We start from the raw sequence: 26,797 nt of genomic DNA, 5'->3' as shown, positions 1-26,797 counted from the left end.
TTTAAATGATTATTCAATAATCTTGTGTAAAGTTTCTATCAATATTTGTTGATAAAAAAGAGTAAAATTGTACATGTATTTTGTTTATTTTCTTTTAATTATATATACAATAATTGTTGAAAAACAATTCATGGTGACCTTTCAATTTCTGTATCTATATTTTATGCTGATGTGTTTGTCTTTGCTGTAATGAGATTTCGAGCTCTTTTGTATATAATAAACTGCTTTCAATGTATATATCTGTCTTGTATGTTTGACAGTTACAACAAATAGCCAAACATTTAGATTTGTCGACTCTTAATACTCCTAAATAGTAAATACCTATAATGTGTGTCCTTTTTGTTGTTCGATTTGTTGATATGATACAATAAAATAAAGTCTCGTTTATTTCATTAAATATTAAGTGAATGGTGCAATATTAAGGTATATTACATACTACACTTTTGTACTATTTTTGACCCTGCATTGACCCAGTTTCAATCAAGGTCGATATATTATTGCGACAAAATTTAATATTCTGACCAAGTTTCATAAAGATTAATCCCTTTATAAAGTTTTCACCTGCTTTTCTTTAATTTGACCTATCGACCTAGTTTTTGACCCAACGTTACATATTTTCGATATCCGCTGAGTTATCTTAGTTATGACCAAGTTTCATTGAGATTGAGTAAACATGTGCCATTCAAGAGTTTAACATTATTTTCTAAAATTTGACCTAGTGACCTTGTTGTTGACCCGATGTGAACTTCTTTGGACATCGGCAGAGATATCGTGTGGAATCAGGCAAATGTTTTTAAGTTTCATGGAGAATGGTCAATAAATGTTGCCTCTAGACTTTTCGAAAGCATTTTCTTTAATTTTGCGTAGTAATGTAATTTTTGACCCATCGTGACACAGTTTCAAACTGTGCCTAGATATCACTGTTTTTAATAACGGTGCAAAACTAAGTGTTAACAAGCCTTTTCTTTAATATGACGTTATCATAGCGTGTGAATAAGTTCTTTTACATGACCTAGCTTTTTACCCCACGTGACCTAGTTTCGAACTTGCCGATTACTAAGGAGGAAAATGTTGTGACCAAGTTTCGCGAAGATTGGTCAAAAGAACAATAACTAATAGGCTGATATTGCAATTTTCTGTATGAGCTAATGCTGGACAGGTTCACGGTTGGTGGTGTCAGACAAACATTGAAGCTCTGTGATTTACATTACAATTTCGATAGTTTTACAACCTACAATTATGTTATGGCACATGCATTTTTGTTAAGCTTACAGGCAACATTTCAATAGGCATCGTAGAGACTATTTACTATATAAATAAAACATCTCCCACGAGACAGGTAAAATAAGTAAATGATGGTTATTTGGGCTGTTCATCGTATAGTAGCTAAGTTTACACCTTTCGTTACTTATTCGGACTGAAACAAAATTAATAACTTTAAATCTCTAGCTTGTTCACAAACATTAAACTGCTTTCATGATATTGCACTTTATTGATCCTGTTTGTATTATAATTTAACTTGAATAATTGCCAAACAAAATATGATAAATTACTTGTTCACATAATTGTTATCTTAACTTGTAGCTACTTTTAAATCACCTGTCACTAAAACATTCTTGAAAATCGTGCGTCTGGAGTATTAAGCGGCGGTACTGCGGTGACAGTTTTACTGATATAAATAGAAAGCTAACGAATATAAACAATTAACCATGGAAAACAAATGAGAAGTAACGATAAGCCAAGATTTTGGGAGCTGACGCACTGGTCATAATCGCTCTACCATGACTTTGTTGTTAATAAGATATGGACTTAGAGCGTTGGTAGTTAGGTGAGCATAAATAATTTCCTCAATGAGCTATAAATCTGGCTTCTAGAGTGTTCAAAGGCAGATGTTGATGACGGACGGACGACTGACGACGAAGGACGGACGAAAGCTTGCCATGAGTTATAAGCCTTTTGGTAAAATAATGGAAACACATTGTATATGGAACGGATAATGTGAAACTAAGGATTACAGATTTTGCTTCACAAAAACACGATTGTTTGGTATAACAAATACAACAAATTCTATATGTGTAAGACAGTTCGTTTTAAATATAGTATATTTCTTGAATACTGATATATACATAGAGTGGTTGTGTTTATTTTTCTTTACAAAATAAGTATGAAAACTAATCTAAATCAATATAAGCACAATTTCACACTTTAATGACGTGAACACTATCGAAGAAATAGTACACAAACTGAGGGCCTCCTAACATTTTTTGTGGCCGACAAGTCAGCCCAAAATCTTTGATGGGACCGAAGCCTGAGGCTGAAGTACCGTTAAAGTTTTTGGGCTGACTAGGAGGTCACTATTATGAGAGAAGGCCCTTAGTGGTCTGTGTCATTCCTTTATGTTTCCGCTCAAACACTTTTTATCAATAAACATAAACAGACGTTGATCGTTAATACATTCAAATAAAATGTTTTATGATATCATGCATCAATACTAAATTAGAAAATGTATTTTTCGAAGAAGGCAAATATGGTAATATATGCTTAATTGTGTCCAATAACGATTATGGTACATACATGTATATGCATGAACGAGGGCTGGCACAGAATATCGTAGACAAAGTACATGTGTATATTTCTGTGCGAATGATTTTTAAGGAATTTTAGTTGAAATTTGGTATAAAGCTTTTTGACATATGAAGTAGAAATATTAACTATGAACTGTGAGTTTTTTTTAAATAACTACAAGACCATTAGTCAATGCGGGTATGATGGACCGGTGCACTTCAAAATTATTGATTGATTTTCAATATAGGTTTACTATGTTGGTGAAAAAATGCTAGAACGCTGAAACTACTTAACATAAATATGACATACAGGTACGGCATGCCGTGAAACGTGATGTAAATGTTAAAATGGCACTTCGCACTAAAGCGCCTTTAAACACGTCTTTAGTGTTTATATGTGCTTTATGTCAACAAATGCAAAATGACTACGTCAGCAAAATAGAAGGCGCAGATGAACATGATTAAGATCAGGTAGGATATTAAGAGACGCATATACATGGGCAACTGTTCAATTAAATGAAAGTAAAACGATAAACACGTGTAATTGGTACTTGAATAAGCGGAATCGACGATTTACAAAAGTATGGACTAACAGACAACAGATATCAAACTGCCGAAAATTATCAAAACCTAATGGCGTCGTTGTGAACATAGATGCCCATCAGTGATAGCTCGTTCGGTACATAACACTGCTGTCGGGTTCGGGCTACGCAAATCGATGTCAAACATAGCGTGATGTCGCTGACATTTGAAGTATATAATTACCTTGACTTGCGCCAGTTCATGTGTAGCGATCTATTTCAAATGTAATGTGTATATTTATTATTGGAACTTTTTTTTTGGACATTTTGCGCACGATCTACAAAATGTCTGAACATTAAACCGTCTAAACTTCATCGAATACATGAGCCGCGCTCTGGGAAAACGGAGCCTGATGCATGTTGCAGAAAGTGTCGTCTCAGAATAGCCTGTGCAGTTCGCACAGGCTAATAAGGGGCGACACTTTCAGCCTAAACTGGATTTTCGTTTAGAAGAGATTTCCTTCAAACTTCAATAAAAGCGGAAAGTGTCGAGCCCGATTAGCCTGTATGGACTGCACTGGCTGATCTGAGACGGCATTTTGCGCACATGCGTTTAGCCCGGTTGTCCCAGAGCGATCCTCAAATGTTAACAGATCTCACTCTCGGGCTTTTTTCTACGATATTCTGGGACAGACCTCGTGTAAATGCCACCAAACGTGAGTGTGCAATGTTGTTATAAACCAGAACTTAAAGCGGCATTCTTTGTGTGATTTAATAATTTAAAACAATTTTTAGATTAGCATGCATACGCACTTTTGATCGTAGAAAATAAAAGGGTAATATGATATCATTATTATATCAGTTCGTTGATAACCACATACGTTTAAAGAAATAGCGCTGATAACATAGTACAATTTGAACAATGATATTCACCGATGAAATTTCAATTAGCAAGACATTTATAAGAACAAAAAATACAAAAAAGCATTTGAAAACAAATATAAAGTGTGTCGTAATAAACAATTAATGCTGTAACCGATAGTTCGGAACACAAGACAATTTACAAAGACAACTTAAACGACTACATACAATTTTAGGAATTAAAAAATACAAAGCATTATTCTTGTAACAATTGTTTGTATTTAGACCTAGTACATGTAAATACAATATATTCGATATATTGTTATACTTAATTCGCTTATTCACAATTTGAAGCAAGTACACATATTTAATAATAGATAATTGATAATTATTAATACAGAATTCCAATATTTGATAGTACATGCATGCAATTTTGCAATGAAACGTATTATTACTAATTATACACATAAAATTTTTACTTTGTAAACACTGTTTGCCAACTTTGTCCTCTTGGGCTTATGGCCTTCTATATGTACTGTTTAATTAACCCATTTATGCCTAGTGTCTAGAAAAAAGGCCTTGGCAAACAGCGTAGACCCAGATGAAACGCCGCATGATGCGGCGTCTCATCAGGGTCTGCGCTGTTTGCTTAAAGGAATTTCTGTCAGAAATATTCTAAATATAGAAATAAATATACTAGACATCACTAATTTTGGAAATAAATTGATCCAATTTAGAAGGGTGGGAGAGTCCATTAGGCATAAATGGGTTAATACACTTGAAACTTATAATACTGACGCAGCATCAAAACATAATTACATAATTGTTTGTAATGTGCAAATCTTAAACAACCGGCCACAAGGGCTTGAAACCATGTCCATATAAGTGTACATTTAGTCATTTATTGTCGGTCTTATCATAGTATTATAAGAAACCTAATGCCGGCTACAAAGAAATTAGTTCGTTCGGCCTGTTCAACTATTCATATTTGCGAGCACACGGTCGAAACTCTCCATGAATATGTCCACGTGCTTGTTTTCAAGGATCAACGCGGGACGGAGTCGCAACGTGGCGGCACCGCAAGCGCCCATGTGGACTCCTGAAAATAGGTCAAGGTCAAATAAGAAATGTGGCATTACCACGAAAACGAAGTGTTATGAAGATTGTATTTGATTCACCGCCCACCTGTATGGAATCTCAACAGCGGTGGACGCCTGTAAATAGGTAAAATAAACAAGGAATGTGGTATTTCCACGGACGAAATGTGTTCGAGGCTGTATTTGATAATCAGCCCAACTATATGGAATCCCAAGTGAAGTCTCGAAATAAAACATCTTTATATGGATGTCATTAAAATTTCTCATGCCACTATCAAAGCCTTGGCTCTTTTTTATTATAACAATTACTACAGAGATACAACATAGGCAAATGTACAAAATACTGACCTAAATATGAACATCATTAATTTGAATAAGCATACAAAGACCAATTGAGCGATATAATTTCCGGGTACGTTTTATTATATTTTCTGTATCCGGGGTACATTTAAGTATACTTAAGAGTACCCGTGGTACATTAAGTAGCACCCGAGCCGACAATGACCAATCTAGCCCCACGAACACCACGTGACAACCCTAAAGGGTTATCAATATGAGGTATTTAATGTATTAAGTTTCATTACAATAGCACACATTGTTATAGAGTTATTAAGAAGTAAATTGACCAATGTATTTATTCACAATAAAGTGCAGCTTTCCTAAAAATAATCTGTCCACACTGAGTTTTTATTTCCTTAACCCAATTATGCCCAGTGGACTCTCCCATCCTTATAAATTCGATCAATTTATTTCCAAAATTAGGGATGTCTAGTTTATTTATTTCTATATTTAGAATATTACTTACAGATATTCCTTAAAGCAAACAGCGCAGACCCTGATGAGACGCCGCATCATGCGGTGTCTCATATGGGTCTACGCTGTTTGCAAAGGCCTTTTTATAGACGTTAGGCATTAATAGGTTAATTTCAAAACGATTGATAAGTGAACACATGATTTTACTTAGTTTTTTATCCTTACCCCTTTCTCTCAGCTTGGCGATTGTCTTATCACGACTAGCAGCGTCTTTGAAGTCGATAGCGCAGTGTGTCCCCAGCCCACGGGCATTGCTTATCAAACCGGGGTATTTACCCTAGAATATATTGAAACTTTGATTATTATTCAGCAACTGTTTTATGAGTACTCTTCAAATGTTAAATAAAAATGGCAATTACTGTTAATTATAACCATAGTTTATACAAAATAATTCTCCGCTTACAATAATATACCCAACAAACAGAAATATACGCATCCAAAAAATATCACTAGAACTTGTCAAAGTAGTGACGAAGAATACCCCCCCCCACCGGCGCGAAGAATGTCGTAATATGTAGCAAGTTAATACAAACAAGTTATTCCCGGGGCTGGTTGTGTTAATTCATCTTGATGTGTACCGATACGTATATACAAATCAAGTGATCACAGGGATTAGGTAAGTTTTGACCCTATAGACAGGTTTTGAAAAAGAATGTATAGAGAACTACCATGCGATATTGGATACTAAATATTAACCATATGGGTCTTGCTGTGTTTCGTCTTTACGGAAAATATTGTTTAAGTTGTGTTTCAGTGTTAACCCCAGTGTCAAAACGTAACACAACTCTGTAGATGAATACCATGCGATGTTACTTTCGAATTATAATAGTAGTGAACCCTAGTGTTTTCAGAGAATTTAGATTGCTAATAGTTTATTATAATCATGTAGTCATAGAATAACTGTTGAAATGTATAAAGTAGGATGACAAAAATCGCAAATGCACATGTTTAAAATCATTTTAAATATACCTGCATGTGTAAATGTTTTACGTTGAAAAGTTAAGGAGAAAGACTGCGAACAAGTTTGGTGTCTACGGACGGACCGAAAGACAGACAGAAAGTCAGCCGTCTATCGTGATTCCAGTGTAACCCCTTTTCTTTGTATCGGCGGGTATAAAACACAAATATATACTTCTATCCATTTAAAGTACAATTTTAACTACAAGTCTATATTGAACACACTCTATACGCTATAAAACGCTTAACTCTTTCACTGCTGGAACCGACTTGTGAAGACCTTTGCAAACAGTTTGGATCCAGATGAGACGCCACAGAATGTGGCGTCTCATCAGGATCCAAACTGTTTGCTATTCTGATAGTATTCTTTGAAATAAAATCGAAGAAAATGCTAATTTTAGAAATTCAGTAGACGACATTTTAGCAGCGAATTTCCCAGCATGCAAAGGGTTAAATTATGACAATGAAACGGATACAACATATACCTTACGAGACTAATTCACATATGAAACCTGTAACATTTTGAAAAATGCCGGTACCTGCATTTGTTTGAGACCATTCAGCAGGTGCTGGTCCGTGACCTTGACCCTGTCAAGGAGGTTATCTCCCTTGATGACCTTGACCACGGCCTCCAGGAGCGCGGCCTTCGAAGGGTCGCCCACCCACGAGTTGAAGACGCGGAAAGCCTATCAACAGACATTCTGGTAATATATACAAACTGTAATTCAATATCAAATTTCGTTGCTAGGCGACACCGTGTACAGGTCTACTGGCAATGTGTTTCCAATTGTGAAAGTGCAGCGCCCCTATCAGCGGTGACCAAAATATACACACGCATGCTGAGCACACATGAAAAATAAACCCTTGAATAAACCCTTGAGGTCAGCAGAAAACATTAGAGATAAAGATATTCATGTTGCTGTAAATACAATGTGTGAAATACCTAATATAACGAACACACCTTAAACTACGCCTTATAAACGTTTGTATGTTTACTATTTCAGTGTTTTTTTTAAATATAAATGTAAGTATATACATAAATGAATACCTTTGAAAAGATGTAAAATATAGTGAGATTGGCATAGTTACAGTAGTTGTGTAGGGTTTCTAGAAAAGGTTTTGGACACAAGTTTTTAAAACATTAGATGACGACCTTTCCTAACATCATCGGACTGATTTGAGATAATTAAAAAAGGTTTTGTGTACGCATTTGAATAGTGTACATGTAGGATAATAAGCATACTTGTGAAGTATTATAAACATGTTATTATTCAATTAGAAGAAAAAGCTACAATACATCATATAAAAGATAACCGACACAGAAGGAATGCGTAAATAATAAGAAATTAAAGAAAGTAAAAATAGATAAAACAAGACTATTGCCAAGCAATATATATCCCCTACCGGCTCCACCATTGTCAGATGTTTTTATTTGTTGCCATAGCAACCAGAATTCTTGACGCAGGAACACAATTAAAACACGTGCATAATCTCCATATTGCCATCTGACCATGCTTCAAGTTTCATGAAAAAATATGAAGAACTTTTAAAATTATCGTAGGATCCAGAAAAGTGTGACCGACAGACTCACAGACAGACAGACTCACAGACAGACGCACAGAGCGCAAACCATAAGTACCCTCCGGTGAAACCGGTAGGGGACAAAAAGCTAGATTGCTCCTCTCCCCTCAGCTTAACATTTTACTTACAACGCACGTTGCTGCGACAAACGACGTATTTCAGCAAATAACACACAATAATGAACACTTTTTTTATAAAGCAATCAAATCAGACAATCGGCTCCGACCCTGTGTTTTGTACATCGTTGAAATATGGCTTAACTTTGATTTTAAGTCAATCCTGGATCACAGGCAGCAGTATAATAAATTTGCCCCCCCCCCCCCTCCGGGACCTTACCCCCTCCCCCCCCCTCCTCCCCCGAGCTTACCCCAGGGGTTCCAGATTGTTAAAAGTACACCTTTTGTGTATGGTTTGACTTTTCAACAACGAATATTGACAAAAATACACAGTTTGAAAAAATAACCCTCGTATAGGTATTATATATACACAAGGTATGAAACGCACTATATGCCTATTGCTGAAAGATTGTGGAACACTGGACGTGACCTTTTTCATCGAAAACACACATGTTCCCATGCTGTTGCCGACAAAATCCAACTGGATTCGTTAAAAGACAGTAAAAGCAACGTGATCACACAACTAACCGATCTCCTGCTCGGCTAATAACTTTAATATTCAATTAAATTTGACTTTCTCGCTATATGTCACTCGGTGTTTCATCTACATGTATACCATTTTAATTTTATAACGCGTCATCTGGTTGGTTGTTCTCATTGTGTTGGCCAATTATATGGCGTTTTAGAACCGAGTATTCGATCGACAAAATATGACAGTAAAACACAGACATGTAGCGAGAAAGTCGAATTTATTTGAATATTAAAGTTATTAGCCGAGCAGGAGATCGGTTAGTAGTGTAATCTCGTTGCTTTTACTGTCGTTTAACGAATTCAGTTGGATTTTGTCGGCAACTGCATGGGAACATGTGTGTTTTCGATGAAAAAGGTCACGTCCAGTGTTCCACAATCTTTCAGCAATAGGCATATAGTGCGTTTCATACCTTGTGTATATTTAATACATATACGAGGGTTATTTTTTCAAACTGTGTATTTTTGTCAATATTCGTTGTTGAAAAGTCAAACCATACACAATAGGTGTACTTTTAACAATCTGGAACCCCTGGGGTAAGCTCGGGGGAGGGGGCGGGGGATAGGGTCCCGGAGGGGGTGGGGGCAAATTTTTGATACTGCTGCCTGTGTCCTGGATACCGAATAATATTTTGTTTCATTTGTTATTTGAACGCTAGACTCGCACGAGGGAACCCTTAAGCAATTTTGAGGGTTGGTGCTTTTTATTGCAGGTAGTAACGAGAATTATACATACTGGGCGGAGAATTGACAGTTCAAATCAGGAAATGCACATTTGTACAATACGTGTGTGCAAAATCACAGGCAGCAGTATCATAAATTTGCCCCCACCCCCTCCGGGACCCTATCCCCCCCCTCCCCCGAGCTTACCCCAGGGGTTCCAGATTGTTAAAAGTACACCTATTGTGTATGGTTTGACTTTTCAACAACGAATATTGACAAAAATACACAGTTTGAAAAAATAACCCTCGTATATGTATTAAATATACACAAGGTATGAAACGCACTATATGCCTATTGCTGAAAGATTGTGGAACACTGGACGTGACCTTTTTCATCGAAAACACACATGTTCCCATGCAGTTGCCGACAAAATCCAACTGAATTCGTTAAACGACAGTAAAAGCAACGAGATTACACTACTAACCGATCTCCTGCTCGGCTAATAACTTTAATATTCAAATAAATTCGACTTTCTCGCTACATGTCTGTGTTTTACTGTCATATTTTGTCGATCGAATACTCGGTTCTAAAACGCCATATAATTGGCCAACACAATGAGAACAACCAACCAGATGACGCGTTATAAAATTAAAATGGTATACATGTAGATGAAACACCGAGTGACATATAGCGAGAAAGTCAAATTTAATTGAATATTAAAGTTATTAGCCGAGCAGGAGATCGGTTAGTTGTGTGATCACGTTGCTTTTACTGTCTTTTAACGAATCCAGTTGTATTTTGTCGACAACTGCATGGGAACATGTGTGTTTTCGATGAAAAAGGTCACGTCCAGTGTTCCACAATCTTTCAGCAATAGGCATATAGTGCGTTTCATACCTTGTGTATATATAATACCTATACGAGGGTTATTTTTTCAAACTGTGTATTTTTGTCAATATTCGTTGTTGAAAAGTCAAACCATACACAATAGGTGTACTTTTAACAATCTGGAACCCCTGGGGTAAGCTCGGGGGAGGAGGGGGGGGGGGTAAGGTCCCGGAGGGGGGGGGGGGCAAATTTATTATACTGCTGCCTGTGTGTAAAATGAAAACGATAATACAACTTGTTTTAAATTGTAGGGTTAGTGTTTGAGACAGCGACTCCAGATTATAAAACATGGAATGCAAAAAAAAAATCGGTACATGGATCAGAAGCTGCACTTTGAGATGATTATCGCCAGAAATAAGTATTGCCATTATATTATTAGTGAAAAGTATCACTTGCCTATGTTTCTGACACACTTGCAATTAATATATGCGATGTCTGGCTTTTTTTTTTTAAAGATATTGAAAAGATCTTAAAAACAGTACATCCTTATTAACATTTTTTTATTCCGTGCACTGATCATTTTATTGACCGAATTATTCAAAGTGTTTGGTTATCTTTATTTAAGCCAATGTTCCGAGCAAGTTTCGCGACCTTCGTGCAGAATTCGTTTTTGTTGTTTACTAACTAATTCAATTGATCCAGCATTTCGGTTGACTTTTTGTTAGTCAGTAAGATGGTGTTATGGTTTAAATTCGTCGACTGAAATGTATGCTGTGGTTGTTTTTGGCACATCCCAAGCGTTGAATGGCATTTGCTTTTGCTAACGATTTGCTAAACAATATACATACTCTTAAATATTCGCGAAGACAATCAGTAATTACAATACGACACAAGCCTTAGAATCTTAAAGATGGGCACTTAATGCGGACGGTGTTACATAGTGTGCACTTCTGATTAACGTATTCATGATTAAAACTATATAAAAAATCCAAGAGCGACAAAAACGACGCGCGGTTGTATATGTATTCAGTTACGTCGTGTAAAAAGAAACCAATTATATCATTGGCCATCTTAATTTCAAGCATTTTTTCAAACTTTACTCACATCTTTCGGTACGAAAGACTCCTTGCTGAAGAAACCTCCGGTGAGCATCTTCTTGCTAAAGGTCACCACATATGGCGTGTCGCTGAACCGGAAGTGCTCGTGCGCCCAAAAGAGACCCGTAGCGCCGCATCCGTTCTGGACCTCGTCCACTAACAAGCCAATACCGCGCTGTTGAAGTATGCGGTAAAAAACAAAGACGGTCAGCGCAAATAGCGTCGACATTCAGAGAACATTGACTGAACGAATATCATTCAATACTTAATTCATCTAATTAAATGATACAGTATACATTGCGTTAAATATTAGATTGTTAAATTTTTACATATCAAAAGTAAGGTACTTTGTGTTATGTAAATAAATTTAACTCTTCAACAATAGTATTATTAAATAAATGTTGCTATTTTAAAATTATAGGTACTTTCAATTCGTAAGTGTACCAACGTTTTCTAAGTGAAATGATCTTAACCCGCAATTTGTAAAATCTTGCAATAATTGTCAATTCTATACCATGCATATCAAAATTCACCATCAGAACATGACCCAACGCCACAATGGCGTGATATCTCGAAGGCCTTGAAAGAAGTCCCTAGACGCCATGTTGTCCCCGCCCTCACCCTGAATGGGCTCCACCGCCACGGCGGCAACCGGCATCCCCTTCCGGTTCCAGGCGTCGATCAGTTCCTCAACCTGAAGGTGTCAGATATATTTTTGAAATTTTGCATGATAAATGCGATCTGATTGCATATGGGTCCTTGAGTTTAATTGAAAAAACTGAGCCTCGCTCTCGTAAAACGGGGCATAACCCTTTACCACTTAGATACGTATTTAACCCTTTACCACTTAGATACGTATTTAACCATTAACCACTTAGATACGTATTTAACCCTTTACCACTTAGATACGTATTTAACCCTTTACCACTTAGATACGTATTTAACCCTTTATCACTTAGATACGTATTTAACCCTTTACCACTTAGATACGTATTTAACCCTTTACCACTTAGATACGTATTTAACCCTTTACCACTTAGATACGTATTTAACCCTTTACCACTTAGATACGTATTTTTACGCATTTTTATTCAATGGAAGACCTTTCTTACTGTATTCAAGTTCCGAAGGCTTCATTTCCAACCCAAAGATAGTGATGAGCAGCAAACAGCATAAAACCTGAACAGACTGCGAGTTACTCCCAGGCTGTTCTGGTTTTATGTTGTTTGCACATAGCCAATTTCCCCCTGTAATCCTGTTTCTGAGTGGGAAAGGCTTAATACAAGTGCGTAAAGTATCGTCAAAGATTAGCTTCATAATCCGCGAAGGCTGACCAGGGACGACACTGTACGTCAAAACTTGATTTTCTATAACAAGACACTTCGTTTTAAAGGAAAATTGCATAAAAGTGAAAAGGTTCTTCCCTGATTAGCCTGTGTTGACTGCACAGGCTTATCTGAAACCACCCTTTACCCACATTCATTAGGCACCGGTTTCTGAGAACGCGGTTCATATGTGTTAGAGTAGGGTCTGAGGAAGGCGGAAAACAAACAGGTAGTGATGACAAGCTATGCTGGACGAGCACTGGCTTACGATTCCATAGATAGATAGTTCGAGCCCCGACCGGGACAAATATTGAGTGTGCCTCTTGGTCCGTATGCACCGAACAATATTTGTTAAGAATATTTGTTAACTTTGAATGTTCAATGATGGCTTTGATTTTGTGTCAAACTTGGAATCAACCACCATTTACTATATCATTCTTCACGAAGAATATTTTGTTTATGACAGAAATGCCAGTGATAGCCTATATACATTACTGTTGACTATATTGTGTATTATATGTATGTGTACACATGGGCTTAAAGCCTAATATACTCTGAAAAAAACCTTAAACCTATAACATTAAAACGCTAAATATATTTTTCCTTTCTTCTTATTCTATTTTTTGTTCTTCAGCCTTAGATAGGTTGGTGAATACGAACCCTGATATTAGTTGGACAAATATCAGTTACTATCATAAGTATAGTTCTCAACACGTGTCAACCGGTAAGAAAGGCTTAGTTTTGCAGAAAAAAAGCGTGCTTCGCTTAATTGAACTTGCCGCCGCGACTAATATACCGTGGATATGGTGTCCGCCTATCGATCGGGAGGTCACGGGTTCGAGCCACACTGTGGGAGCGTTTTTCAGATCTCCCCCATAGACACCAAGTACTGGTTCTTATCCCAGGAAACGGACTCGAGAGCGTTTCAGATAAGCCTTAGGCTTTCTATTCAATCGATCTTAAATAAATAGGTTTAAACTAAACTAAAATACCGTTAACACAGCGGAAATCCAAACAAACAAGCAAATTCGTTGAATTCATATCCCCCGCCGATATCAAAATTTTGTGAAAGCCAGACGGACGGACGGAATGGCGGACGGACGGACTGACGGACAACGCCATTATATATCCCTCCGCCTTTGGGGGGGGGGTATAACAACTATACCATCGTCAGACAGCGTCGTTCCTCCTCCTGGTTCTCGCGCACATGGTCCTCGAGCGGATACTTGAGTGCCGGAAACCGCGCCACAGGCCAGTCCGGCACGGGAAAGTCTAGCTTGTGGATGTACTTGGAGTGGGTGATTCCGAGACAACCTACGTATAGGTGTAGGTAGACTCAAACAAACGCGCAGCGAAGCACGAATGTAGTGTACATTTAATATGATTAAGCAGGCACTGAATACATATGGAGTTTTAGTTATAATAAATTATATCCGAAAAGAGTGATTTCAAAATTTGAAATAAATACATGAACTTGTATTCGAGAGATGATCGAGATTTACTCGGCCTGTGTATGTTTTTAAAAGCACAAATATACATTTGTCTAAACGATTTCACTAATAAAAAGTTAATTCGTACACATAATCCTGCGCATGAGTGTAACTGAACGAGATAACGGAGAATTAAAACCATATACAAAATTACCCTATTTCGTACTGAATACTCGTTTTCAATGGTTTAGTAATGTGTGATGTGTATTTTGCCATATTAGGTCAGTAGCTTTTTATATTAAGTTAGAAACGTTAAATGACTTCCAAAATGTCAACAATCCAACATTATAAAATACAATAAAGCTAACTTTCCTCCTGTTATTACGTTGATGCTGGAGAAATAATGTTCATCAATATTACAGGTTTGTAAAATCCAAGCGTAAATGAGTACAAAGTCTGTCATTTATATTTATGGAGGTATTTTTATACCCCTGCTAGGGTGGCATATAGTTGTCGGACTGTCCGTTCGGCATTCTGTTTTCCAGAGATTTTTTTACGCAACGCTTTCAGATATTGAGCTGATTTTTGGTATGTGAGTCTACATACATGACCTTCAAATAAAATGAGAGCTTTATTCCGATCCAATTGATTTTTGGTGAAGGTATGGGCTTTGGACTTAACATTTTTTATAAAAAAGCTGCTGTGCAGTTCAAAGCGCAGTAGGGGCATTGTGTTTCACAAGCATAGTTATTGTTCATTGTTTAAGTTTCGTGTACTAAGCATATCTATGAATATATAATAAATTGTAATTGAAATACGTATGAGCCGCGGTCTATGAAAACGGGGCTTAATGACTGTACATTAAAAATGCATTTTTTTTTTAGATATTGCCATGCATTTACATACTTCTCGAATCAAAAAGACTACAAGACACATACTTGACACGAGCGTTAAATAACCCCGTTCCCATTGTCCTGTCGTAAAAGGAGTTGTTGAACGAGAGGACGGCGAGGTTGGGGCAGCCCAGGGGTTGGCCTTCCTTGGAGCTCGACATCTCCTCGGGGGTCACAGGGGTGTCATCACGCCGCTCAGTCTAGAAACAGACATGCATCGATGAACATGACCAGGGACTCATTATCCCTGAACATGTTTGGTGTGTCTATAGATTTGGTGAGGACACTCACATGTTTTTTGTATAAAAAGAACGCGGGCGTGCTACCAATACGTCAGAAGTATGACTTTCTTACAGAAAGAATGAGTGTAGGCAACCAAATATATAATTATGTCATACATGTATGTTCAGAAAGAACGAAGGTGCAGAGAACTACTACCTATATATGCCTTGTTCTGAGAAAACTGGGCTTAATGCATGTGCGTAAAGTGTCATCACCGATTAGCCTGTGCAGTCCCCACAGGCTAATCAGGGACGTAACTTTCCGCCTAAACTTGATTTTCGGTAAGGAGGGACTTCCTTGAAACTTAAAATAAAAGCGGAAGGTTTCGTCCCTAATTAGCCTGTGCGGACTGCACAAGCTAATCTGGAAAGACACTACGCACGTCCATTATGCCCAGTTTTCTCAGAACAAGGCTCATATTTATGTCTTCTGCACAGAAAAAACGAGGTTGTGAACTACCAAAATTAGTATGTCGTCTGTACAGAAAAAGCCTAATGATCGTTTTAAACCCGGGTTGCATTATAGCGAAATAAAATCTGCATTTTCGAGTGTACGCCATCATGTGAATTTTAACAAATTATCCATCATGTTCTTTAAGGTTGCAATTTTTGACGAAATGAGTTTGATGAACATAGCTTTCATCCCGTGTTCCACTGAGCACGCGCCACAAGCCATCGTCTGCACGTGATGCATTTTTGGCGGCGCCACCTACGTTGTAAAAGCAAACAAATAACCAGACGACAAACAAAGTCTGCGCAGGCTAATCAGGGACAACAGTTGCCCCTTTTATGGCATTTTTGTTAAAATGAAGACTCTTCTTAGGGAAAATCAAGTATAGGCGGAAAGCGTCGTCCTTGATAAGCCTGTGCCGGCATCACAGGCTTATCTGGTATGACCCTGTATGCACATGCATTTAATCTAGACTTCTCAGAATGAGGCTCAAGCTGACAGTGCACCACGCTCCGCTGTGCCGGTTTGTCCGCTGATGCTTGAAAAAAAAAGATTTACAGAAAAGATTTGATGAACTGCAACAATATGATTTTTATTAAGACTGTCACTTAACTTTTTTTAATAACGAGTTCACCCAAACATTGAACGCAATTTATACGTATCCTTATATCCATATTCATCGTAAAATGGGAAACGACTGGGGGAAATATTGATACAACGGTTCAGCAGAGTTGTCGCCCAAGTTCGCTAACACAACAAAGAGGTCGATGCATTAAAAAACTAAACAAATTATGTCTTCGTTAGTTTATCTCAAAATGGACGACATGAAGCGTAATATAAACTATTATATATATAATCGCATAACATTAAACTATATTTTAGGAGATTGTTTATAGTGTCTGTAGCAGGTAACTACAATCATATATATCCCTCGCAAAACAAGTTGCCAACCAACCTGGCAAACAGGTCACAGGCTCCTCTAGTGTCGAAGATAAGAAATTAAGAAAAAAAATATATCTACAAATGTGCTTCCGAAATAATAACCGCACATCTGTGTGTTCAATAATAACAGCAAAGGGGCGTGCGAAATACTCCATTCGACAACTTGACGGAAACTCTTGCATGACATGCAATAATAAAAAGTGCAGCGGTAATGTATGGGTTTAATAACTGTTGTTTGCAGTAGTATTGCAATCCGCAAAAATACCGGTAAATATAAATGCCATGCTATGATAAGTTATGCCTTTGAACGTTTGAAATGGTGATAACAGGACAAAGTCTCGAGCACACAGACCAATCATTCCGCGCTGCTCCGCGTCACCGGATCATTACAAGCGGCTTCGGTTAAGGAATTGAGTCTGTCATTCACCAGTTACACTTGAAACTCGCCTCCTTACAAGATTGACACTTCAAGAAGACACTTCATTACAAGACTGAGATCTATGTCTGACAGCCAAGGGCTTTTACCTAACTGGTGTGCGAATGGTCTTAATTTCCGGAACACGAAAGTTATTTTGATACAACTACAATTCCATTTAATTACCAGTATCAACAGTTGGCTGCTTGAAGACTATCCAATCAATATGATGAAGATAGATCAACATTTGCCGTGTACAGCTTTGTTCGTACCTTGTTGTTTTGAGCGTTTTTGGTGCTGATAAATTCAGCACATTATCTCAAGAAACGGACCTTAGTTCGGTCTTTTATCAATATAATTTTGCAGTATAGCGCTTCTGACGGAATTTTGAAAATAAAAGTTACTGTGCAGTTCGTGGGTTATATGTTGTTTATTTACGTATTTTTAAAACGTGTTTTTTATCTTTGGTGAAGTCCTCCGGTATTATGTTAGAACTAAAACGAGACCAAAATCGACACGCGTCTTTGTCGCAGGCATGGTATGCCGAATGCTCGTGTATAAGTTCAAGAACATATTACTCAAGAATAAGTGGATCACTTCATGTAAAAATTGTGAGACACATCTACATTTTCAAAGTTTCAATTCCATCGATTGAGAAATGTAGACGTATTTCGCTCCACAACCCTTTATGCAGACGGATCCACCGACAAAGTAATTCAAATAAACACCCTTAAAACATGGTTTTCGGAGCCCGATTATCATAAGAGATTACTGTTTCACTTACCGATCGGCTGCCCGGTTAGCGCATTTGTTGGTACAAGCGCTATTCACATAGAAGACGAGTTCCATGCCCATTCCCGGAAGTATGCTAGTTTGGTTTGTGGTATCCATAACGGACATGTACAGTTTTCACAGGTTAAATAGCCCCCCCCTCAACACAAGAACACACAGATATAAACAATGCCGTTCAGAAAAAAAAAATAATTGGAAAATGCAGCTATACATTCGTCCCAACTTTCGTGAGTGGTATATTTATTTAGGTAGGAGTGCTGAAACACACTCTGGGTCCGCACATAATGCAGCCTCATGCGCGGAAGGGCCTCATAAACTTCGAAATTATCACATACTCACCGATAACAGAGCGGCTTGCAGGCGACCAACCCAGTCGGCAGGCGGGTAAATCCCGAGGGCGGGACGATTGACGAACGTTGACTGTAACAGAAGAGGTCACAATCAAGGTGTAACAGATAAAATCAGTTAATCAATGTGGCTGATTTTGTATTCCTGAATTTGTAGCACATCACGGCATAGATGTGCACCTTGTGTTTGTATCAGTCTGTGATCAATAAGTAAAAAGCATGTTTAAGTATGTTTAGACATTGTAATAAATACATGTTTATTGTTTCTGCACACAATGTCGAATATGTGAAATTTTACATACACCCAATACTGCTGACACATTCGGTATTTTAATTACGACCACAAAAAACAGCACAGTGTTTTGCTTACATAGCAACCATTATCCATATTAATTATAGCCTATGTTTTTTTTCTCGTGTGTCTAACTATTGAGCAATAAATTAATTAAAACAAATATAGATATAGATATATTAATTTAGACCAGTACCTAACAATTTAGATATTATGTCAATTGCAAAATGTTTTGCCTTTTCAATAAAAAGCGGGTGTATTAAAAAGCTATGTCTCACATCTGCTTACATTTGTTCCCGTTTATATTATCAACTCGATTTGAAATAATAATAAACATATGAACTACGCTGTGTTTGTTTTGTTTCCATTACAACCACGATATTTGTTTGGTTTTCACACATGAAGTAAACTAGTTCACTATATGTTGTCATCTTGTTTGGTTGCGTTTAAAAATCAGAGGCTTTGTTTATTTTTGTAAATATACATTGTTATACAAATAGATAAGTGTTGTATGCGTGTTAATCTAACATGTCTTCCGTTTGACACATTTATTATAACAAAAATGTGCGTGTGAAGATATTATTTGTACAGATATTATTTCATGCTGCTGTTTCACAAATACAAATAAGATTAACATAGTTGCAATGTAAATAATACTTATTAAAATGTGTTTTTGTTGTGAACCTCGACTTTCGATTTAATCGTTCTTAAAGAGACAGGTTTAAAGAAGAACCAGCATGTTGACAAGAGCAACGCGAACGTCTGACAAAGCATAAAATCAGAGGGGGTACATGTACGTACAGTGTGGTAAACAAAAACTCACGCAAGCACAGAGGTAACATATAATTGTTAATCCAAACAGAAAAGCTTTAACTTAGTAATATACTGTTTTATTTTATTGGTCAGATACTATAACTTGAGCCTTTTGTTTGGATCCACCATACCGTCAAATAACACGTGAAAGAAATTATAAAAATGGTATTTATACATCTGCTACTTCTAATAATAAAAGTACAGGTTATTATTATTATTATTATTATTATTATTATTATTATTATTATTATTATTATTATTATTATTATTATTATCATTATTATTATTATTCATTTAAAATAAATACCCTTTTTCAGATCATGCTTCAAAAGACTCTGTTATGTAGGTAGAAGATCTTACGAATACCACCTCTTTATTGTTGTTCAGTGTAAGTACAAATTGATGTTCCTCCTGAACTGTTTGAGTTTGTTGATTACTTTTATGCCATTTGCTTAGATCCGTTTCATACAACAGTTTGTTAAACAAGTCCAATGGTTTAGGCCAACTAGCGTAGTAAGTAGAGCCTGGACTACACACCAGGTGACCACGGGTTCGATCCGCGGCCAAGAAACATCAATTGCGAGATAAAATTATTTACACGGCTACTCTCTTAAAATCGTATTCAAATAGGTTTGTTGTCAGTAGAAATTAAGGACTGATTAATCAGCTAATTCATAAACACGGGTGAAGTGTTTAAAAGAAGACATGATATAACTTAAATACTTTTCAAATAAACTCCAACAATCATACTAAAAAAATACATATAAAACAAACGAAAAATGAAACCAGTGTAGTATACATTTTTAGAAGGATATGTGTGGTGTCCGTTTTCCGTCAATTTACGGATAAATTGTAATAGTATCGATAAAAAAGGTCGCGATTTTGTTTATAATGTACATAACATAACATAAACATAAGCAAAATTGTGGTATTACTATATTGTCCGAATCCAAAATGTAACACGAAATAATTATTTGTTTAAATGTGTCGTATTTTAGTTCAGAAGCGGATACAATCGCACCGAAAAAAGACTGTATTTATAGCATGACAATGGTACCAAATGAAAAAGGTAATCATATGGAAGAAAATGGAATTACTTAATGCTTTAAAATACAGATGTGTACGGGAAAGTTTCAATTGACATAAAAACAAAAATAACTATTGTTTAAGAACGATATACCTTTAATATAACGTGATATTCGTATAATTGTCATATATGAAACGTAATCTGTATTTTTTGGTTGAAATCATTCTGAACGTCATACATTGATAGAATTGTTGATTCTTTTTGTAGATTCGGCGGTTTGAAAGTGTTTGAAATGCACAATATTCTACCTTGAGCAACGGAGGACGTAAGTAGAAAAAGCCATAGAACCATATGTGTGAATACGTGAAAGACTGGTTTGCAGCTCTGATGATGCGAAGATAACATAATAAAATGAAGTTATAAAGTATGCAGTGGTGATATCAGTAGTGTCATAAAGGCGTATTCTAAAGTTACATATATAAAAACACCTAAGAAGCCTAGACATTCCTGTTTGATTCTATTGTGATTATTCATTTGTTTTTAACATACTATTGTTTATTACTGTTTTAATAAGAGAAAGTGTATCTTTTTTCTTTTATGTAATAATGAATGTGTAAGTGTTCGTGTTGACTTAAAGTGGTGTACACGTTGTTTTACTTTTTGTTCATTTCAGAAGCTTCATTAAGCATATGGCTATTTTACAATATTTCAATACGTTATTTTTTATGCGGTTGAATTGTTGCAGTTTACTATAAACAGAGAATGCCAAAAACATATAACACATGCTTGGGCAGTGTTTTGAACTAAGCACTTTCAACAATCTTATAAAAAAATGTAATTGGATTATTTTATCATCGCTAAATATTATGTTGAGCTATCGAAAACATATTTTTAAGTACCATATGTTGTGATGTTTTTAAGATGTGTCAAAGTGTTGACTCTAGCATGCATGCATATTTTTGTATGAATGTATATAACATTAAATAAATTCTTTAATAATTCACTGTTATAATTGACCGCATATTATTAATGCGGTATTAAGTGTCTCATTGTCGGGTTTCGTTTAGCTTTATGCATTTATGATCTAATAAGGATGTGTGTTAAAGCCTCAAATGTTTAATTGACTATATGAAGAAATGTAGGTTTCGCATTCAGTAAATGTTTCCGCTTCAAACAATTTATAATACCATATATGGCCATGTCACTTGAGCTGGCACGATTCTATATTTCACTTCAATAATGATAGGTCAAGTGTCTCATAAAGATCTCTTTATCAAGATAAAACTAACAGATACGTCTGTCAATTGTAAGATACTGAACTACATCTGATAATTATTTCCTCTTGCCTGAGGAGGCAATCATAGAACAACGTGAAACATGTGACAATAAACAATGCCATGTCATTCTTGTTTAAACACACGCGACAAAATACGAAGGGATTGGTGGTTTGAATGGAGGTGTATAATAAAAGGAAATTAAATGTAAACACCTTGATCAAAATGGCCTGTGTAAATTTTGAAAACAAAACTCGAATTCAAACAACTGTTGTTTAAATAAATATTCCTCGTGAAAGGTAAATGTATTAATGCATTGAACACAAGTTCATTATATGAGTGTTAATAAATTAAGCGATCTTAATCATGCAATATGCACTTGAAACAAATAAAAATGTCCCACAGGTTACATACTAAACGTCAGTTGTTGTCATAGTTTTTTGTTACTCGCATTTAATTGGATTTACACATTCTTTGACACAAATCATACATTTAAAATAAATATCATTTTTTGTTAATTTGGTATGAGATTGGATACTCGGACTTGGATGGTCATTTTCTGGTTGTCATTTTGACCAAGGGAACAGTAAAACAAAAGAGAACTTTCACTAGACATTCCTGACCTAGAAACGCTTTGAAGAGTATCTTCTTAATGCCTCTCTATTTTTGTTTAAATTATAACATATTTCCTACCGACATATGTACCGTAACTAGTATAATCAAAGCGCTGTAGGCGCTGAAGGCCTGTGTGCTTGGGAAGAAGTATTGTCCGAATTTCTCCCTTTGTCCGAATTTATACGGATTGACCATAGCGGCTGAGTGCAGAAGCTCAGAGACTGTAAGAAAAGACAATATTTGTGTATATACCACAGTGTACAAAGACGGTGAAGGACTACACGATACTGGTGGTGGGAACGATAACCTTTTGTTCAGTTCTACAGATCTGGTAGAGGTTCTTCTACATAGGCGGTGAAGATATACAACAACAACAACAACATGGCCGCAAAAAACTGTTATTGTTGGCGTCAAATAAATCACTTGCAATAACCTGTGATAGCTTTTTATTACATAATTAACAGATCAGGACAACACTCATACTTGCTTTGTAATTTGTATAAAAAAAAAATCCACTTACCCTGATAAAGAACGGTGTACAGATTGTGTTCTTTGTCTCACGTAGACCTATACCACGTGACTTTTTCCGGATCTGTGTTGGGAGAATAAAGCGTGACTCAGACAACATTTTAATGATCTCTTTTTAAATATTTCATCATTTTCAATGGAATAAAGTGGAGAGCCCGATTTGAAAAATGTCGGATCAGTGTGAAGACTTCCTAATACAAACGCGCGGTTGCACTTTACTGAAAAAATACTTATTTGTTTAAAAAGATCATGATTCCTATAGAAAACTCACACGAATGAGCGGGCTCTCCACTTTATTCCATTAAAAATGGTGAAATATTTAAAGTGAAATCATTAAAAAAAATGGTTAACTGGGTCGCGCTGTATTCTCCCAACACCATTCTATACATAGATGGTGACGTCACTACGTTATTGTCACCTCTATACTAAGACGCATCACATTCCCCTGTTTTGGGGAATTATGCTTCCGCCAAAGTAGTTCTGCGTAGGAATGAAAATGTTAATAATGAAAGAATGTGTGTTTAAAACGGCATGTTGTTAAAAGAAATGTTATTTTATTATGTTTAAATGTGATTTTAAATATCTTTTAAGACTGAGAGCGATTATCAGAAGCACGATTACCTGACGTACTTTCGCTTTTACTTTTCACTTGTAAAAGAAGCGCTTCCCACATTTCCTTTCGCGTTAGTACACAGGTCAGTAAGACCGGTGTGTACACAATGCTCCCAACACAGATCTTAAAAAGTCACGTCGTATAGGCACCGTGTAGAACTTTTCGCGCTCGATTTGCGCGCTCGATCTGCGCAGTGAAATACCATAACCGGTTACTTCGTCTTTTTCCGAGAATGATCGTGAATATTTGTGTGTCTTTTTTTCTTTTTCTTTTTATTCTGGAATGTCATGTTTGCGCAAAATAAAATAACAATATTTTGAAATATGTTTATAAATACCAAATATAAGGTATTCACAAAATGTCTCAGAAAAAAATTCTTCTTACTGTCACCGTAAAAACATCTTTTCTGCCTAGACCGTCAAGTGAGGAACTTATTCTCGCATGAATATGTAAACAATAAAAACTGTCGTAGCCAATGCTAAGCAATTTTGCTTCAATAATATTTTTTTGCACGTTTTATGACACTGTTATGCTATATAGTGATGTTCTGTATTAACAAGGCGAGTTATCGAGAACTGCGAAGAGCTACTTTTATTGCGCACGAACTAATTGGTAATTTAGACTTTTGGGTATTTGGTTTTTGGCAGCCAGCCAATTCGAACTGGCTCAGAAATGTGTATCATTACTATGGCCTTGGGCCAAAAACAGATGAAAGATATTTACATAACAAAGCACAAACAAATATATATTTTATAAGACGACCTCAATGGCCTTTAAAAATAACATGAGTTCAATCTTTAAAGTCAGGTTTTGTAATTACTGTTAAAAGTCGACAGTTGTCGAGTTGGTCATACTACTATTGTAAGACTTTAATTGCAATCGCAACTGCTTTGGCTGGCATGCTTTATGATCAAAGAACACTATCATGAGATTAAATCGTTACTCACTGTAAAAAATCACTGAATATCTGATCCATAGCGCGTGTTGAAAATTCAAAACCTCATATTAATGAATACAATTTAAAACATGTGTTAAACTAGAAATGGCGCGGCAGAGGCCGACGCGTATCCCCACGCCGAATGTTTGACCTAGGTGTGCCCCAGGGTTGGTAATGGGGCCATGCATAGCTGAGATTGACCGTATTGTCATAAGAGAAGTTCATCATCAATTAGAAGTGAATTGGTGTAGAAATGAAGAAGTTATAGTAAAAGGCAATTTTGGGTGAGTGTGACATATGTGGGCAGGGCGCCCCAGGGTTGGTAATTGTGCCATGCATAGTTGAGATTGACCGTATTGTCATAAGAGAAGTTCAGTATCAATTTGAAGTGAATCGGTGTAGAAATGAAGAAATTATAGTAAAAGGCAATTTTGGGCAGGTGTGGTCTATGTGGGCGGGGCCCCAGGGTTGGTAATGGGGCCATGCATAGTTGAGATTGACCGTATTGTCATAAGAGAGGTTCAGTATCAATTTGAAGTGAATCGGTGTACAAATGAAGAAATAATAGTAAAAGGCAATTTTGGGTGGGTGTGGTCTATGTGGGCGGGGCGCCCCAGGGTTGGTAATGGGGCCATGCATAGTTGAGATTGACTGTATTGTCATAAGAGAAGTTCAATATCAATTTGAAGTGAATCTGTGTAGAAATGAAGAAATTATAGTAAAGGCAATTTTGGGTGGGTGTGGTCTATGTGGGCGGGGCCCCAGGGTTGGTTATGGGGCCATGCATAGTTGAGATTGACCCTAATGTCATAAGAGAAGTTCAGTATCAATTTGAAGTGAATCCGTGTAGAAATGAAAAAATTATAGTAAATGGAATTTTTGGGTGGGTGTGGCCTATGTGGGCGGGCGCCCCAGGGTTGGGATTGGGGCCATGCATAGTTGAGATTGACCCTAATGTCATAACAAAAGTTCAGTATCAATTTGAAGTGAATCCGTGTAGAAATGAAAAAATTATAGTAAATGGAAATTTTTGGTGGGTGTGGCCTATGTGGGCGGGGCGCCCCAGGGTTGGGAATGGGGCCATGCATGGTTGAGATTGACGGTATTGTCATAAGAGAGGTCCAGTATCAATTTGAAGTGAATCGGTGTAGAAATAAAGAAGTAAATGTAAAATAACCTAAAAAAATGAGTGATAATTTCTGACGCGGCCCCACCCCAACCGCTATAACTTTTGACCCAGGGGTCAGATCAAAATTCCAAATAGTGCAGGGTCGCACATATGCTCATAGCTACCATGTGTGTAAGTTTCAAGGTTCTAGTGCTTTTAGTGTAGGAGGAGATAGTGGCCAGGACGGACGGACAGACAGACAGACGGACGGACGGACGGACGGACGGACGGACGGACGGCGGAGATAACCACAATATCCCCACCTTTTTTTCAAAAAGCGTGGGGATAATTAAGGGCGACTCAAAAAAATTACGTTAAATTGCATTTCCATTGCTTGTCAATGGGGTCAGCTAACCAGACGATGCACGTTGATAAGTCATTAGGTTTATATACCAACACAGTTTACGGGTGAACAAGCTAATGATAAACCCTTTGTATATGATGATAAAGTATCATTTCAAGAAGTCAAATTATTTTATAATAAATATGAAGTAATATTGATTGCTTAAAAAGTTGTTTTTTATATAAAAAAGAGCTCAATACACATTGTCGGTTTAAAAACTATACACATATATTTAAAATATATTTAATTAAGTTCTGATGACGTGTATTTTGTACCAAATAGGTGTTATATCGTTAGATTACGAAGCGCACATGTACACATATGAGTCGGGTAGCATTTATTACAGCAGTGGAAGGGGAGATCACTGTATGTAAATAACCGAAAACCTTCGCGCCGAACTATCAATTGTTTAATATCAAAACTTAGTTAAAATCCTGTCACCACTTGCTGATGGTCGATTAGTTATGTTATTTAAAATGGCTTGACGCCTCCATTTTATTTTCCATTTTTCAAACAAACCCATATATAACAAGTTTAATAATGTAGGAAGCACATGGGTTTATATATTATACGAACAATTAACAAACTAGAAATAGATATTTCGCAGGTTTTACCGTTAACTCGCATGGTTATTTAACGCGGCGAGCTGAGTGTAACTTACCGGTTCAAACACGGTAACGTACAT

At 36.6% G+C, this 26,797-nt stretch overlaps 1 protein-coding gene across 1 annotated transcript; it reads right to left on the bottom strand.

Annotated features, from left to right (window-relative positions):
- Positions 1-4,303: 4,303 nt before the first annotated feature.
- On the bottom strand, positions 4,304-26,797 carry LOC127869914 (4-aminobutyrate aminotransferase, mitochondrial-like). Its single transcript, XM_052412573.1, has 9 exons — positions 26,774-26,797; positions 18,495-18,575; positions 15,352-15,474; positions 14,117-14,269; positions 12,174-12,320; positions 11,634-11,801; positions 7,353-7,499; positions 6,022-6,133; positions 4,304-5,045 (listed from the first exon to the last, which is right to left on the bottom strand). The coding sequence occupies exons 1-9, from the start codon at positions 26,795-26,797 to the stop codon at positions 4,921-4,923; spliced, it is 1,080 nt and encodes a 359-aa protein (XP_052268533.1). The 3' UTR covers positions 4,304-4,920.

The sequence above is a fragment of the Dreissena polymorpha genome, chromosome 2 (genome assembly GCF_020536995.1).
Source record: "Dreissena polymorpha isolate Duluth1 chromosome 2, UMN_Dpol_1.0, whole genome shotgun sequence".
NCBI lineage: Eukaryota > Metazoa > Mollusca > Bivalvia > Myida > Dreissenidae > Dreissena > Dreissena polymorpha.
This window is presented reverse-complemented; position numbering and strand designations above follow the sequence as displayed.